This window comes from Gallinula chloropus (assembly GCF_964237585.1).
Source record: "Gallinula chloropus genome assembly, chromosome: Z".
NCBI lineage: Eukaryota > Metazoa > Chordata > Aves > Gruiformes > Rallidae > Gallinula > Gallinula chloropus.
The window spans coordinates 1,971,399-1,984,989 of NC_140089.1; the positions used below are offsets into that span (position 1 = coordinate 1,971,399).

The window sequence follows — 13,591 nt, forward strand, 5'->3', positions numbered from 1 at the left end:
GCACTTTTTATCAGTTAACATTTTTTGCTACCTTTTTTCGTTAACATCATCACAGTGGAACTATTTGTACATTTTTAAGAGGGGTGATTTTCCCCATCTTAGGCACATAGTCCTAAAAATTAGAATGGCCTTTTGCTCTTAAATTTTGTAAAACCCAAATGATACTTCCAAGGAGAGCAGGAAAGTGGACTAGGATGTGGTGCACTGCAATGCATGCCAGGAAGAGCATTGTATTTCTGCTGAATACACACTTAAGCTAGTTTTTAAACTAATTTTCACAAGGAAAATCAGAAGGTAGCCCTGTAGTTACCAGGTGATATTTTGCTCCTGTAATATGTCAGTTTCAGAATTGGAGAGGAGTTTAAAAGAAGATGGACAGCAGCTGATGTGACTTTTAAATTAAAAAGAGTCCTTTTATTGCTAATATATTAGAGGTAGCATGGAATGAAATCATTTTCAAGTTACCATTGATCTTTGTAAGTGGTATGATAAGAGCAGCTCTATGAGCTACAGTGATACAATTGGAATACAATCCATTTTTCATCAGATAGATTTATGATTTTATTATACCACAGAGAATAAACATAATAGTATACAGCATATATATATTTTTAAAAATAAAACATTGTGTAAAAAATTATGATCCAAAAGTGTGTAAATCACTTGAATGCTCATTTATTGCCTTCCAACTGAATAGCTTTTATAAAATTGTGTGCCACGACAAATCAGATATGCTTTCCAGCAGTTGAATTACCTTCAGTATTTTTGTATTGTACCAATTCTATTTGGTGCTATAACCAAAATAAAAAAAAAAGGCCATCTGTACAAAATTGTTTTATTTCTAAGTTTTAAGGGAGTAAGTGGTTCGTCCATTCACTGTTATATAACAGAGCTCTCATTACACTTGAAGGATAACTTTACTTTTGCACCAGTTTATAGAGGCAGGTGAATATGAACTCTGAAAGCCACTGTCAGTGCTGGCCAGTTTTATATGCAATGATGTCTCAGGGTATTCTAAAGCATGAATTCATAATTTCATCAGGATAGCAGTTTGTCTCCAGTTGTTCCCCTCCCATTTGCTTTGAATTGTACTGTTTATCACAAGTGTGGGTTTGGATTTTTTTTACTAATGTTGATCATTAAGAATTAGTAAGAGTGAATTTGTTGAGCAATCCACAGAGCTGTCAACTGATATTTAATACTTCAAAACAGAAAATAATGTACAGAACTTGAAATCAAGTTTATAGCGCACAACTTGAAAGTGGTTGTAAGCATGAAATAACTTGATTATTTTTTGGTGTGTATGTTCAGCTCTTTACTCAGTGGGCATCTGGCTGCCTTTTAGTGGTGATAAAGTGGTGATTGATAGATTCTGTAAGGTTGTAGGACAGTGTGAGCTATTGTAAGTCCTCTTATGCAGAGCGATTACTCAGAATTCAACATTCTTTACTAGTAATTGTATCTCCACAGTACACTAGTGACTATACCTTTGCAAGGCTTTTTGCAAAGGCTTAATTTTACTTTGGTCTGATAAAATTCAACATGACCCTCTGTCTATTGAACGTAATTCAGTCACCTGGGACTTTCATGAAGGGCTTTTCTTGAAGGGTTCCAGTGAAGTCAATAGTACTAAGTGTTTATAGCATGGCCTCTTGTTCCATAACTGTTAAATAAAAATTGTAATCATTGTTTGAACAACCAACAAGATTCCTAACTTGTGAATAAGAGGACTATCTGGAACACACCTCAGTGGAATATTAGTGTGACATTTTCCAGTTGTTGATTATAACTTTCCTGATTTGCATAGAAATACCATTATCAACATCTCACAACAAAGGGATGGAGGAGATTCAATCAGGGTAGTAAGAACTACTGTCCCATTCCAGTTTCCTGTATCAGAACTGGAGCGTGCATGGGCTCAGGTTTAAACAAGGCTAAGACTTATCTTCTCTATTTTATTCTGAAGAAAATCTTGGCTTATTGCTCTCTGGACTTTTCAGGAAGCAGCTAGGCATCACTTTCTTGTTACTCAAGAGAATTATCAAAATCTTGGCTTCTCCATCCTTAGTCCCAGTAGTGGTTGAATGTTTGGGGGGAATTTCAAATTAGAGCTAATAGTAGAGGAGTGAAATTGATAATTCAATCAGTTTTACTCAGACGTAATATATGCCACAGGTCTCGAAAAGAATTTGCGTCTTCAATGTGAATTTAACCTGCTTGTTGTACAAGTGCATTAATAGAGTATTTAGCTGAGAGTTTAGTACCTATAAAGATATTAGAATGATGTTTCTAAAATCTTTTTTTCATAATAGCAGATGTCTATCCACTGCCCCAGACTAATTGGTAGGAGTAAGTAATTAAACTGAGAAAGGAATATAGTTTAATCTCTACTGAGCCTGCGTTGTCTTTGTGCATTATCACTGAGTTTGGGATGGTTGGTTCTTAACTGCCTTGCTAGCTGGACAGCACAGATTTGCTCAGAGATTTGCTATTTTAATAGACACACAGTTTCTAAACTCCAATCTACACTGTTCATAACGTGTCTGTATCTTAGGCAGTTAGCTGTCACATACATCTAGAGAAGCTGTAATCAGATATTTGCACTGCAAAATGTTCCAGTTTATTTCATAAGAGAATGAAGGAAACAATGTTTTTTAGCTATTGTTTTTCACTGTCATGTCTTGGTCAGTGGAGTTGAAAGACTCCTGTGTGTGCATGCCAGTCTTCTCAAATGACTTATCAGGGCACAGCTTACATCTTGTGGACTGAAGTAACTTAGGTCTTTAAAAGGCAGTTGGGACTTAAAGCTATGAAGTGTTTCAGGTAGAACTGATGGTTCTCAGGTGGTTCAGAGGTTGAGGAAGTTCCTCTTGCTGAGCTGCAGCAAAGTCATCACTGCTCTATTTCTTCTTGATTTCAATGGTATAGCTACTTTACAGTTTCAGTGGATGTATTTTGTATGTAGATATGAAGTACGTTGCAAAGTCCTTGAAACAGGGGTTATATCTTTGCTTTACATCTTCAGGTCCAAGAATATTGAGGAATTCAATTTAGCTTTTAGCTCTATAATAAGCCTGTAACTTCCAGACTCATATTTTAAAGAACTGCTGCTTTTAAAAACAAATGTCAAGACATAGTTGTCGTAACATCATTTACCTAAAGAGGTAAAGTTTTTGTAGTCAGTCTTCCTATCAGTTTCATATTGCTGCTTACAAAATAATGACTTCATTCTTATAGGTCTTAATTTATTTTGAGTAGAACTTGTATACAAAACATGAATAAGAGAAATAAATGGCCAAAAATAATATTAACATACTCAGAAATATGAGGCAGTAACAAAGCCTATGTTGGTACCACTAGCAGCTTTACTTTCTGGCCTTCTCTCTGCTGTTGAAGTTGCCATTGTAAAGAATTTAAAATTAAAAAAATACTTTAATCTATTAATGCAGTTGGGTTAATAAGAGTAAAAAAGTGGACACAGAATAAGATGGACTAGAATGGAACAGTATAAACATTATAGGCATGGAATAATAATAATAATATATTTTCTTTTTTTTCCCCAGAATTTTAGAAATTCAAAGAGATACGTTGTACCAGGAGCATTACTGTGGGTTATAAACATTGTAGGAATGTGCAAGATGATAAATAGCCATTTTTGGGTAAAATCATGTGTTTCTGTTCAAGATAAGGTTTTAAAACATTGTGTGAATCCTTGTGACGTTTTTTTCAGTTGGATTATATCTAGCAATTTTAAAGTTTCTATAAAACAAGTTATTTATATTTATGATTAGGTTGCTGTGTTGAGGCATTGGCAATGACTTTGTGAAATTGTCTACAGTTCACAGGAAATTTGCTTGATATTTCCTTTATTGGCATGTCAGAGCTTTCATGAAATAAAACAAAATGTTCATTCCCACATGGGAGAAAGTGTAACAAGGACAATGCCAATGGGAATTAGACTGGTAAAAGTCTTTCTCAAAGGTTTCTTAATACTCAGAGTATGTAGCAAATCTTGACACACAGGCCTCAAAGTTATGTGACTGATTTTCTATAAAATGCCCTATATCTCCAGCAGCCAAGCTCTTTAATGAATATACATTATAGTAACAAAGTAATATTATGTTAGCGCATCTATCTTCAAAAAACAATGGAAATAATGACTTTGTTAATTTTAAAACAAACTGTTCTTAATCAAAAACGTGTAAACTCTGATTCTGAAAGCAGATCTCCATGAGTATGAGGATCTTAAGTGAAGTAACATGAGGTTTAAAGATAATTTCACATTATAGCTCAACAGTTTAATTTAACCAATGTCGTTGTCATTTTATGGCTGTTCCATATGCCATCTGAAATAAATTGAAACAGTGCTTGTTAGAAATTGAACAGAGCTAGAAAATAATCCTTCAACTTACTCATAGTAGTCTTAGGCCATGGAAAATGATATATGGAGACAGCAACCCTGTTTTTGATACTGTGCTTTTCAAAATAATACTGTATCAGTATGACAGTGCCTACACAGTCATTTCCATTACAGCACTTTGTTTATTACTGTCCATCAATGCAACCGCTTAAAAGCAGTGTCTCTACATGATTAAGTTATTACTAAAAACTGTCATTAACTTAATAAGTAGGAGCACCTAGGAGTTCTTGAATTGGGACTGTCTCTCTGCAGTGGGAATACTTACTAAGTGCTGTTGACATGCCACTTCAGAAGAGCACAGTGGTGTGGACACAGATAACATAACTAAATTGTGCTTGGTTTGTACCAAAAGAAACCCCACCAACCCTCACCTGTAGAAAGGAGAAGCTGTTTCAGTGAAATGATTTTCACTGACATAATGGTATACCAGTAGTACTAACCATAAGCACCGATGCGCTCACAAAAGCTCAAGATTCTCCTTGTGTGGGACTAAAGATTATTTCTTGAAAATTCAGTCCATTTTACAAAAATCCGTGTGAGCATAACTGTCAGGTTTCTTTGCCAGAGAGAAGGGTTATTTATTTTTCCTTTGAGCTTTTATATTCCACTTCTTGGTTAGTAGTTTGGTAACTATTTTTTTTCTGTTTATATCTGAATAGTTCCATGGGTTCAAAGAACAGTGGAATTATCTGTGGAAGTAAAATTAATTTAAAGCTATTAAATACTAGGACACTATCTGATTTAAATCCTTGTCTGATTTAAGTCCTCCAAATCTTCTAGAGATGATGGAAATATTCTGATGAACCTTTATATAATTTTTTTCTTGCTTTTTGTGTCTCTTAATGACTGCTGTCTCTAACAAGAAGACCTTCCATCTGAACAGGTACAGCTGTTCTAGGAACATCAATTCTAACGCAGTATTAGTAGGCTAATTTCTGACAGAGGAATGAAGTGCATCCTGGTCGGCTTCAGCAATGTCTCAGCAGTGGTACCTGAACCCCTAAAACACAAACTGTATGCCTCACCTTATCACTAAGGTCTAATGTTTCAGAGGACGTTTCTAAAAACATACACATGGGGCACAGAACCAGTTAACAATAGTAAATGGGGGAGAAGCATTAACCACTGAACTATGACTGAGTTCCCAGTTGTAACCCAGACCTTGTATTCTTGATTTGGATGGAGGGCACGCTGCCATGGCTGTGTTTTTCAATTGACTGCATATTATTTTAAGACAATTTACACTCCTGTTGTATGTCTGTAGTGTCAGTTGACATCATCTGGATTGACGCCTCAAGTTGTTCAAAAAAGGAGTTTGTTTACTGCACTGAACTTATATTTATGGTTAAATTTCAATGGAAAAGGACTATTGGGGAGGAGAGAAGAAATTTAGCACTTTATATGGCTTTTTGTAATTACACTTTTAAGAGTTAAATTCATTAAATACATTAGGCACATTTTTCACTTCAATATCATGCTTTTTAACTGTTTTTAAACTTAAGCAAAGTGATGTGCAGTGATATTTTTAAATACTAGCCTATATAGTGAGTATAATTTCAGTCCTTTTAGGCAGAAATCTTGTATTTAAAATGGTGACTCTCTAAACTCAGATAATACACACCAGTTGTAACCAAATTTCCAAATATTACATTTAATGATGTAATTCATGTAAAGGAAGAAGTACGTATAATTAACTGTGTTCATGTAATGCTACATGTTGAATTGACAAAAATCATAAAGAGCTGTGGTTTTGATACCATATTTACCTACATTATGCTGTAAGCAAACAGGATAAAAATATTTTTACTCAACCAAGAACAGTTTTAGCCCTAATTCAGTGTTTATTTTATTGGAATAAAAGGATTAAACAAAAGGAACAGACTTTGTGATTTGTACCTACTGGGAGGGACACTGAAATTTATCCACCTAATCCCCTTATCAGTGTTGGAACAAATTACCCAAATATCGGGTCTTGAGAAGAAGGCTGGAGCCTGTAGTTTATTGGCTTGCACACAGGTTCTTATGTCACAGATGAGTGTAAAAAACCGGCTCCTAATTGAAGCAGACTGGCAGAGACTAACAACAGTAGTCCCTTTCACAATGGACAATGCTGTAATCTGTTGGGTATGGTTGAATGAGGCACATCAGCACACCACAATAAGAGCCTTTGATAGTGTCCTAGGAGTCAAGGTGTATGAAGGAGGCATTTAGTTTCATAGCCCTGAGACCAGGTTTCACAAGTTGAAAAAAGATAGTGCCAATCTTTTGTCGAGTTTAAGGGTTGGTATTCATGGCTGGGTATCCCATCAGGAGCCTGAGTGGGCCACAGGCAGAGAGCGATTGTTTTTCATGGCGGTCTTTTGTGCTCCTGATAAGGTCCTTTGATGATGGAAAGAGACTTGTTTCAGTGCACTGCATTTTGAACTCAGTCATGCTCAGGAAAGTCTTTTGCATCGACTTTATAGAAGTGTTTTACAGACCACCATAGATACACTTTCAATAGTTTACCTCATGTCTTTTCAGTATCAAAGAAATGTACCCATAATTTTCAATGAATACAATTAAGCACAGAGGAACAAGCTCTTCAAAATGACCAGCTTATTTTGATGAAATTTTTCTTAGAAGATGTACGGTCATAGCTTTGGAAACCATCTTTTTTGGGTTATTTTTCCTGATGTTCAAAAGGCTACACTTCTACTGCACTTACATTATCCTTGTCCTTTCCTTCTATAATTGTAGTTGATGCAATTTTCATATTCAGCTTGTTATTATTTAGTACTGTATTTTAAAGAAACAGAAGGCACAGAGCAAAACCTATCATATCAGATGATAAGTCTTGATGGCATTCTCAGAAAAAAAATATACTTCTCTTTCTTGTTTGTTGTAGGTAAGTTAAAAATAAAAGGCAAATGCAGACTACTGTTTATCTCCTAACTTAATTTAGTGCCATCATTGTCTTTTTTTCCCCACTGTTTTTTTTAAAATGTCAATTCAAACTAACAGACTCAGTTCCCAAAGGTATGGATGACAATGATTTACTTTATTGCTGTTGATCAGAATAAGACAGCTAGTAGGAATTTAGGATACATTGCATAACATCTGTAAATGAATAAATCGCAAATCACTCCATAAAGGAGAAAATCCAGTAGACAAATCAAATAAATACTTCTTCCACATCCTGAAAAAGTACTGCAGGCAGATTTAAATTATGAGGTATAGCCAGTGGGTGATATGCAGAATGGCCTTTCATCACTGCTTTCTTATTACAAATTGATAACGGTTTAGTAGTGTTTTCAAGGTTGTTGGGGTGTTTTTTAAATTTCATATTCAAAGCAGATTATATTTTAATAGTCATCTCCAAGATGACATTATATGATAAATTAATATTCCCACACAGAAAAGTTCCACAGAAAAAAAATTAAAAGCTTTATTCAAGGTTACTAATTACAAAAAATGGTTTGATTTGTTGTTTTTTTTTTGGTTTTTTTTTTTTTTTAACAGGAGGTGTTTAATTTCGTGGTTTTGACATAGCTTGTAGTACACCTTAAAAATTTTGTTTTCCACTTTCTTTTCTTCCCTTTCATGCTTCTTTTCTCCTCTTCCTGTCTTCTTTTCCAGTATTCTTCTCTTGTCTTCTTCTGCCAAAACTAGTCGAATTTGAATATGTTAGGAGGCAGTTGAAGAAGAACAGACATAGTTCCTGTCTATACATAGAGAGGCAAGTGGTACTATAATAGACAAGTTTGTTGTTTGGTTGCTCTTATGAAAATGGAAAGTACTATGAAAAGGGATGTGACATTAAAATACTTTTAAAGGGCTGAATCTCATCTGTTACAGTAACCATACAGAGGTAGAAAGAAGTAAATTTTAATTTGTGTTAGGCCTTGAACCCTTATCAGCTGTAAGAACATAAATGGAATAATTAATATACTCCAAAATAAGTCAAATTGTAGTGAGAGTCATTTTGCACTTCAATAAACCAAAACTGGCATCAGTTTCATGGTTGGCTCTGTGTGTATTATACCTCAATCTGCCCTGACCTAGTCACTACTGTTTTTCTAACTGAAACTATGTAGTATTAAGCATTGCTTTTAAGAAAAGTGTAGTTCTGAGATACTGAAAAGGGGTTTTGGGGGGAAAGATAGGGAGTCAGTATTGTTTCTTTATTTCTCTTTTGTTTTCAGGTAAGTATCCACACAGAGGAGAAAAGAAATAATTTTGGATATTTAGTTGTTCTTGTGAAGTTTGCAACTGAAATCCCTGTAATGGCCATCCCAGCCACACATGGTTTCATACACAGGGCTATGAGTCTAGGTGAATGTTAAGGAGGGGATGAGCTCCTTGAAAGCAAATCTCTTTCTTTCAAATATTCTATTGGCAAACAAACAAACCCCAAACCCCAAGAAAGAAAATATCTACTTTCTCAGCACAACTGACTCTAAAATTCTTTTCAGTATTTTCCATGATATCATTGTGTCCTTAAGAAGCTATTAATTTATGTTATGTATTATAAAACTCCCAATTGCTATGGGAGCAAAATGACACTTTCACCTTTCCATATTGAAGTTGATTCAGTTTATACTCTGTGCATTAGCTAATTAAGTGCCAAGGACTAGATCTTAGGTTGGATGATGTCTTATTCACTGTGTATTTTATTAAAAAGTACAAGATTTATTAAGAACTGAGGCAGTATTTACTCTTACTGAGGATCGTGCAGTCTGGCACAAAGGAAATTTATTTTAGCTCTAGCTCAACTGTATTTAAAAGTTAATCCTGCAAATACAGAATTTATTTGTGAGAGTAATTTAATCTACAAATAAGAAGGAGTACTGTTACATTAATTGGAAGTAGTTTTTCTTTTTAAAATATGGAATATATGTAATGTTTTTATCTTCATGTCATTAAATAATCCTGTGGTTTTTGTTTTTGTTTTAGCATAGAACAGTGTCTTAAAGACCTGCAATCAGAAGTAAACGAGATATGCACCAATGAAACACTGCAAAACACAACTGAGTGCCTTCGGTGGCTAAACAACTGCAATTTTAGTTCTCTCAGACCTACTTCTACACATCATGGAGAGCTGATGGAGTTCCTTAGGACCCTGGTAAACATTGTTTACTAAAGAGTTTAATGTTTGGGAAAGTTGGTTATATGATTGTGGGGCAGAGGGTAGGATTTGAGGTTAACTAGTTTTCTTATTTCAGTCTTCACTGTGGTGAGGATAGTTTGGAAATGTTATTATAAGGCTTAGTAATCTTTTTATGTCCACAGCAGGGGGTTATGTTTTCCTCTTGGTGGTGCCTTAAATAGACAAATGGGACAAAATCTTTTCACAATACTGCCTCATGTTCAGCACTGCTAGGACTGTTTTATAAACACATGTTGTTAGAAAACAGCTGAAGTTACTGCCTACACTGAGGCTGTTACTGTTACTGCTTGTTCTTCACTTTTATCAGTATGAATTTAACTTATTTGATGGAGATTATTGTCCTTTATGCATTAGGAGGCATTTCGAACAGAAGTTTTTGTTAACAGTTAACCTTAGAATATATGTGTGGCAACGGAGGTCTGGGAAATTGCATTGCTAGAGAAGAGAAGGATGGCACCTCAGCAGATGACAGCCTTGAAGTTTATGTATGAGCTATGTATATGTGTGTTTATGTAATGTATATATGTCTGAGTATCAAAAGAAACACTATCCAATGGATTGTTCTCATTTTAATGCCATAGGTTAGCTGTAGGACACAAACACCTTTAGGCAAAGGTTGGCTATACCCTGGAGAAGTGGAGTATTTTCTCATTTGGACTGTCTCCCGGCTAGACCTCAACCTTCTTCAAACACCTCCCAGTTTTTTTCACTCTTAAAACTGGTGGTTGAGCTTTCAGTCAACCTTGAATCCACTGGATATTTAGCTGTATCAAGTAAAGCAGTCATATCTGGAAGCACCAGGTCTGTGGTGTTCATGAGGAGTCGGAGTGATTTTGTCCCCTTCCAACACAAGTGATCAGCATTAATTTTGCTGTTAACAGTCATCCCGCTTGAAGGTGTCAGAGGCTGCTACATGTCATACTTGGTCTAGACAAAACAAGAGAATCCCAGAAAACTGTGATTTATGACGTCTTTTGTTATTCCTCTGAGTGCAGTTAGGTCCTTGCTTGGCCCCCCTTCAGAAGAGAGCATGGCACTGACAATTTACGGGTGTCTGTCCTTCTCCAAGGCCTCTTCCAGCCATATACCTGAACACCAGGTGGCGGCATTTGTTTGGGAAACACCAGAATGTCCCCATCTCTGGAAAACTTCGGGTGTATCTTACAGAAAAAGTGCTTTCTAGCTCTTCAGCTTCCCAGGAGCTTACCGCCTGCACGTCAGGCTGGCTGTGGGCTGTAGAGTCCAGGTAGGCCTTGAGATAGTCTCTGCGACAGGCCGCTGAACAGACCGTGAAGCGTGATAAGCATTAAAGTCTCAGGTGTGCACGGATTATCAGGAAAAGTGGAGCTCAGGAACTTGGACATCACTGTTTGCAGGCTCATGGCTTCGTAGATAATCCATCCTGTTGTGTAGATGAGACCACAGATGAAAAGTGTTCTTGTATTAGCATAGAGAATCCGTCTGTGTGGAGTTATACTGGCAGTAGATAATCTTTAGCTCCATTAACAGGTCTGCAGTAAACCATTTTCAATAATATTCAGTGTTAATGAGATTATTATGATCTGACCTTTCTTAAATGTGTATCTCCATCCATTGAACTAATTACTCAGTTGACTTAATTTCTCACTTGCAAGCTTTTAATTATGTATCATATAATGCATCTTCAATAGTAGCAACCTTCCTTCTACTTCAGGATAATATCCCTATTCATTGTTTATCATTAATTAACTGTTTATTATTCTGTTTTTATTAAATTGCTGGAACAATTTTTAAAATAGTGCAAAGTTCTGTATGTGCTTTGACTGGGGTGCTATATTTAGATTTATTGCTAGCCTGGTATTCTCATGTATTTGTGAACTCTCACAGAAATGCTGAAAGGTTCTTCATGAAGCCTGAAAATGTTAATTATATGAAATTTCATCATTCTGTGTAATGTTAGGGGGAAGTTTTTTACAGAAAGAGTGGTGAGGTGCTGGAAGGGGCTGCCCAGAGAGGGGGTGGATTCCCCGTCCCTGGAGGTGTTCAAGGCCAGGCTGGCTGGGGCCCTGGGCAACCTTGTGTAGCTCCAGGCCTGGAGGTTGGTGGCCCTGCCTGTGGCAGGGGGTTGGAGCTCTGTGCTCCTTGGGGTCCCTTCCAACCCAGACCAGTCTATGATTCTATGATTCTATGAATGTTCTGTAATTCTAAATATTTAAAAGTTGAATAGGTACATGAACACATCATCATTAAATTCTAGTCCTGCTAAAATAATGACAAAATCTTTTTTATTTAACAAAAATCTTCATCCTGTTGAATTTGTTTATGGTTATGGTAGGTAGTAGTCTATAGTAGGTAGTACTCCAAATGATAAACTGTACATTTTTATCTGTATATTACTGTCACTGACTTTCTGCCCTCATAAAGTAACTTTTCATACTTCTCTAAAACCTTTGGATACTCGTTTGGATCTTTTTCTCTTGAATAGTTTTGGCATCATGTTTTGAAGTATTTCTACAGGTTAATTTTAAAATAGAAAAGCCTATGTCAATACAAGCAATGTTCAAAGAGACTTGGTGACACTGTGTTTTCAGAGCTTCAAAGTTCACTTCAGGGGCTCTTTTTCTGAGTATCACCAAGTCTACAATGGCATCTGCAAGTTCCCTATTTTTAATGCTTTAGTTCAAGTTGCGAAGGGCTTGAAACAGTATTTAGATTCTTACTGGCTTTCATGAATAAAAATGCTTCTGCTTAACCTTAAAAAACAGCACTAGGGATTTGCATGGAAGGCATTTTGGATGTTTCATCCAAAGGCATCACTTACATACACTGTTTTGACAGCTTCTTTTGTTTTGTTCATTTCAGAATACACAATTTTAGTGCGATTTATTAAAAAAAAAGATTCTACCTGTGGAGAGTTAACTGCTTCTCAACAGGGCAGCTAATGATTGGGGGTTTGATTTACACATGGAGACACATTTTCTTTGGGGCCACAAAACTTTACGAATATTTAAGTAAATAATAAAATCCAATCGGCTTTATGTATATGCATATTGATAAGTATGATTTAAGATTTTAACTAGTTACACCCATTTGTATTGCATCCATATGCTTTTAGAGGACTTGAATGATAATGTCCTTTATTATGTCTTTCACATGTGTTTCCTGCTTTAAGTAAAAAGATTCATAGGAAGTATTCTGAAAAAAAAAATGTAAAAGGGTAGGAAAATAGCTGGTTTATTCTTTTTAAGACTTCCCTCTATGGGAGGCAATCATACTCTATGTCTTGTTCAGAATTAGCTACTGTAATAGCAAGTCTTTAATTTTCTAATTGTCATCATGGAGTACTCCAGAGTAGATGGTAGTAAGAAGTTTAAACTCTACTCCTGTATGAAGGAGACAGTTTTGGATTGTCCAGAAAAAAGTATGGGCCTTTGTATGCTGAATTTTTTTCTGACCCAAAAGCATGAGGGGGGAAAAAAAACCCCACCCATTGCAGTTTCCATTCTAAATTTTTTCTTTTTTGTACCTTTATAAATTAAATTGTTAAAAACTTGTTACAGTACCAAAGTTTAACATTTTGTATTAGAAAATTATTATATTTATGTGGTACAATACTCATATTTGATTTATTTCTGTTTCAAAATGGGAAAAGAAATAAAAATCAGCCTTTCCTCAAATGCTGTGGGTTAAATGAGGTTCTGAAGGTGGAAAGTTGCTGACAGTTTCTTTACCAGCCTTACTTTATAGGATGGAGAAGAGCTGGGAGACCCAGATGAAGGACAAGTGGAAAGAGCTACCGTTATGCAATTTGCTGCAGTTCTTGTGGCAAGAAGCAATAGGAGATGGGGGAGCAAGTGAGAGGGCTTCTAGATCCCAATTCACCTAAGGCTTGCCTACTTGGCTCCTGAAACCTAGAAAATCAAGAGTAACATCAATTTATCTTGGTTTTTGTGTGACCATGATGTGGAAATCTGTAGTCAGCTCTCATAAGGCTGCAGGACCGAGAGCAGGTCCTTAAGAAATAAGAAGTTAATAGGCTTGGT

At 35.9% G+C, this 13,591-nt stretch overlaps 1 protein-coding gene across 1 annotated transcript in view; it reads left to right on the forward strand.

Moving 5' to 3' along the window:
* KIAA0825 overlaps positions 1–13,591 on the forward strand; it is a gene marked incomplete at both ends in the record, with an annotated part of 220,325 nt that overhangs the window by 1,666 nt on the left and 205,068 nt on the right. Inside the window, one exon of the mRNA XM_084278315.1 lies at positions 9,356–9,524. Coding sequence (XP_084134441.1) covers positions 9,356–9,524 — 169 coding nt within the window. The remainder of the gene's footprint in view (positions 1–9,355; positions 9,525–13,591) is intronic.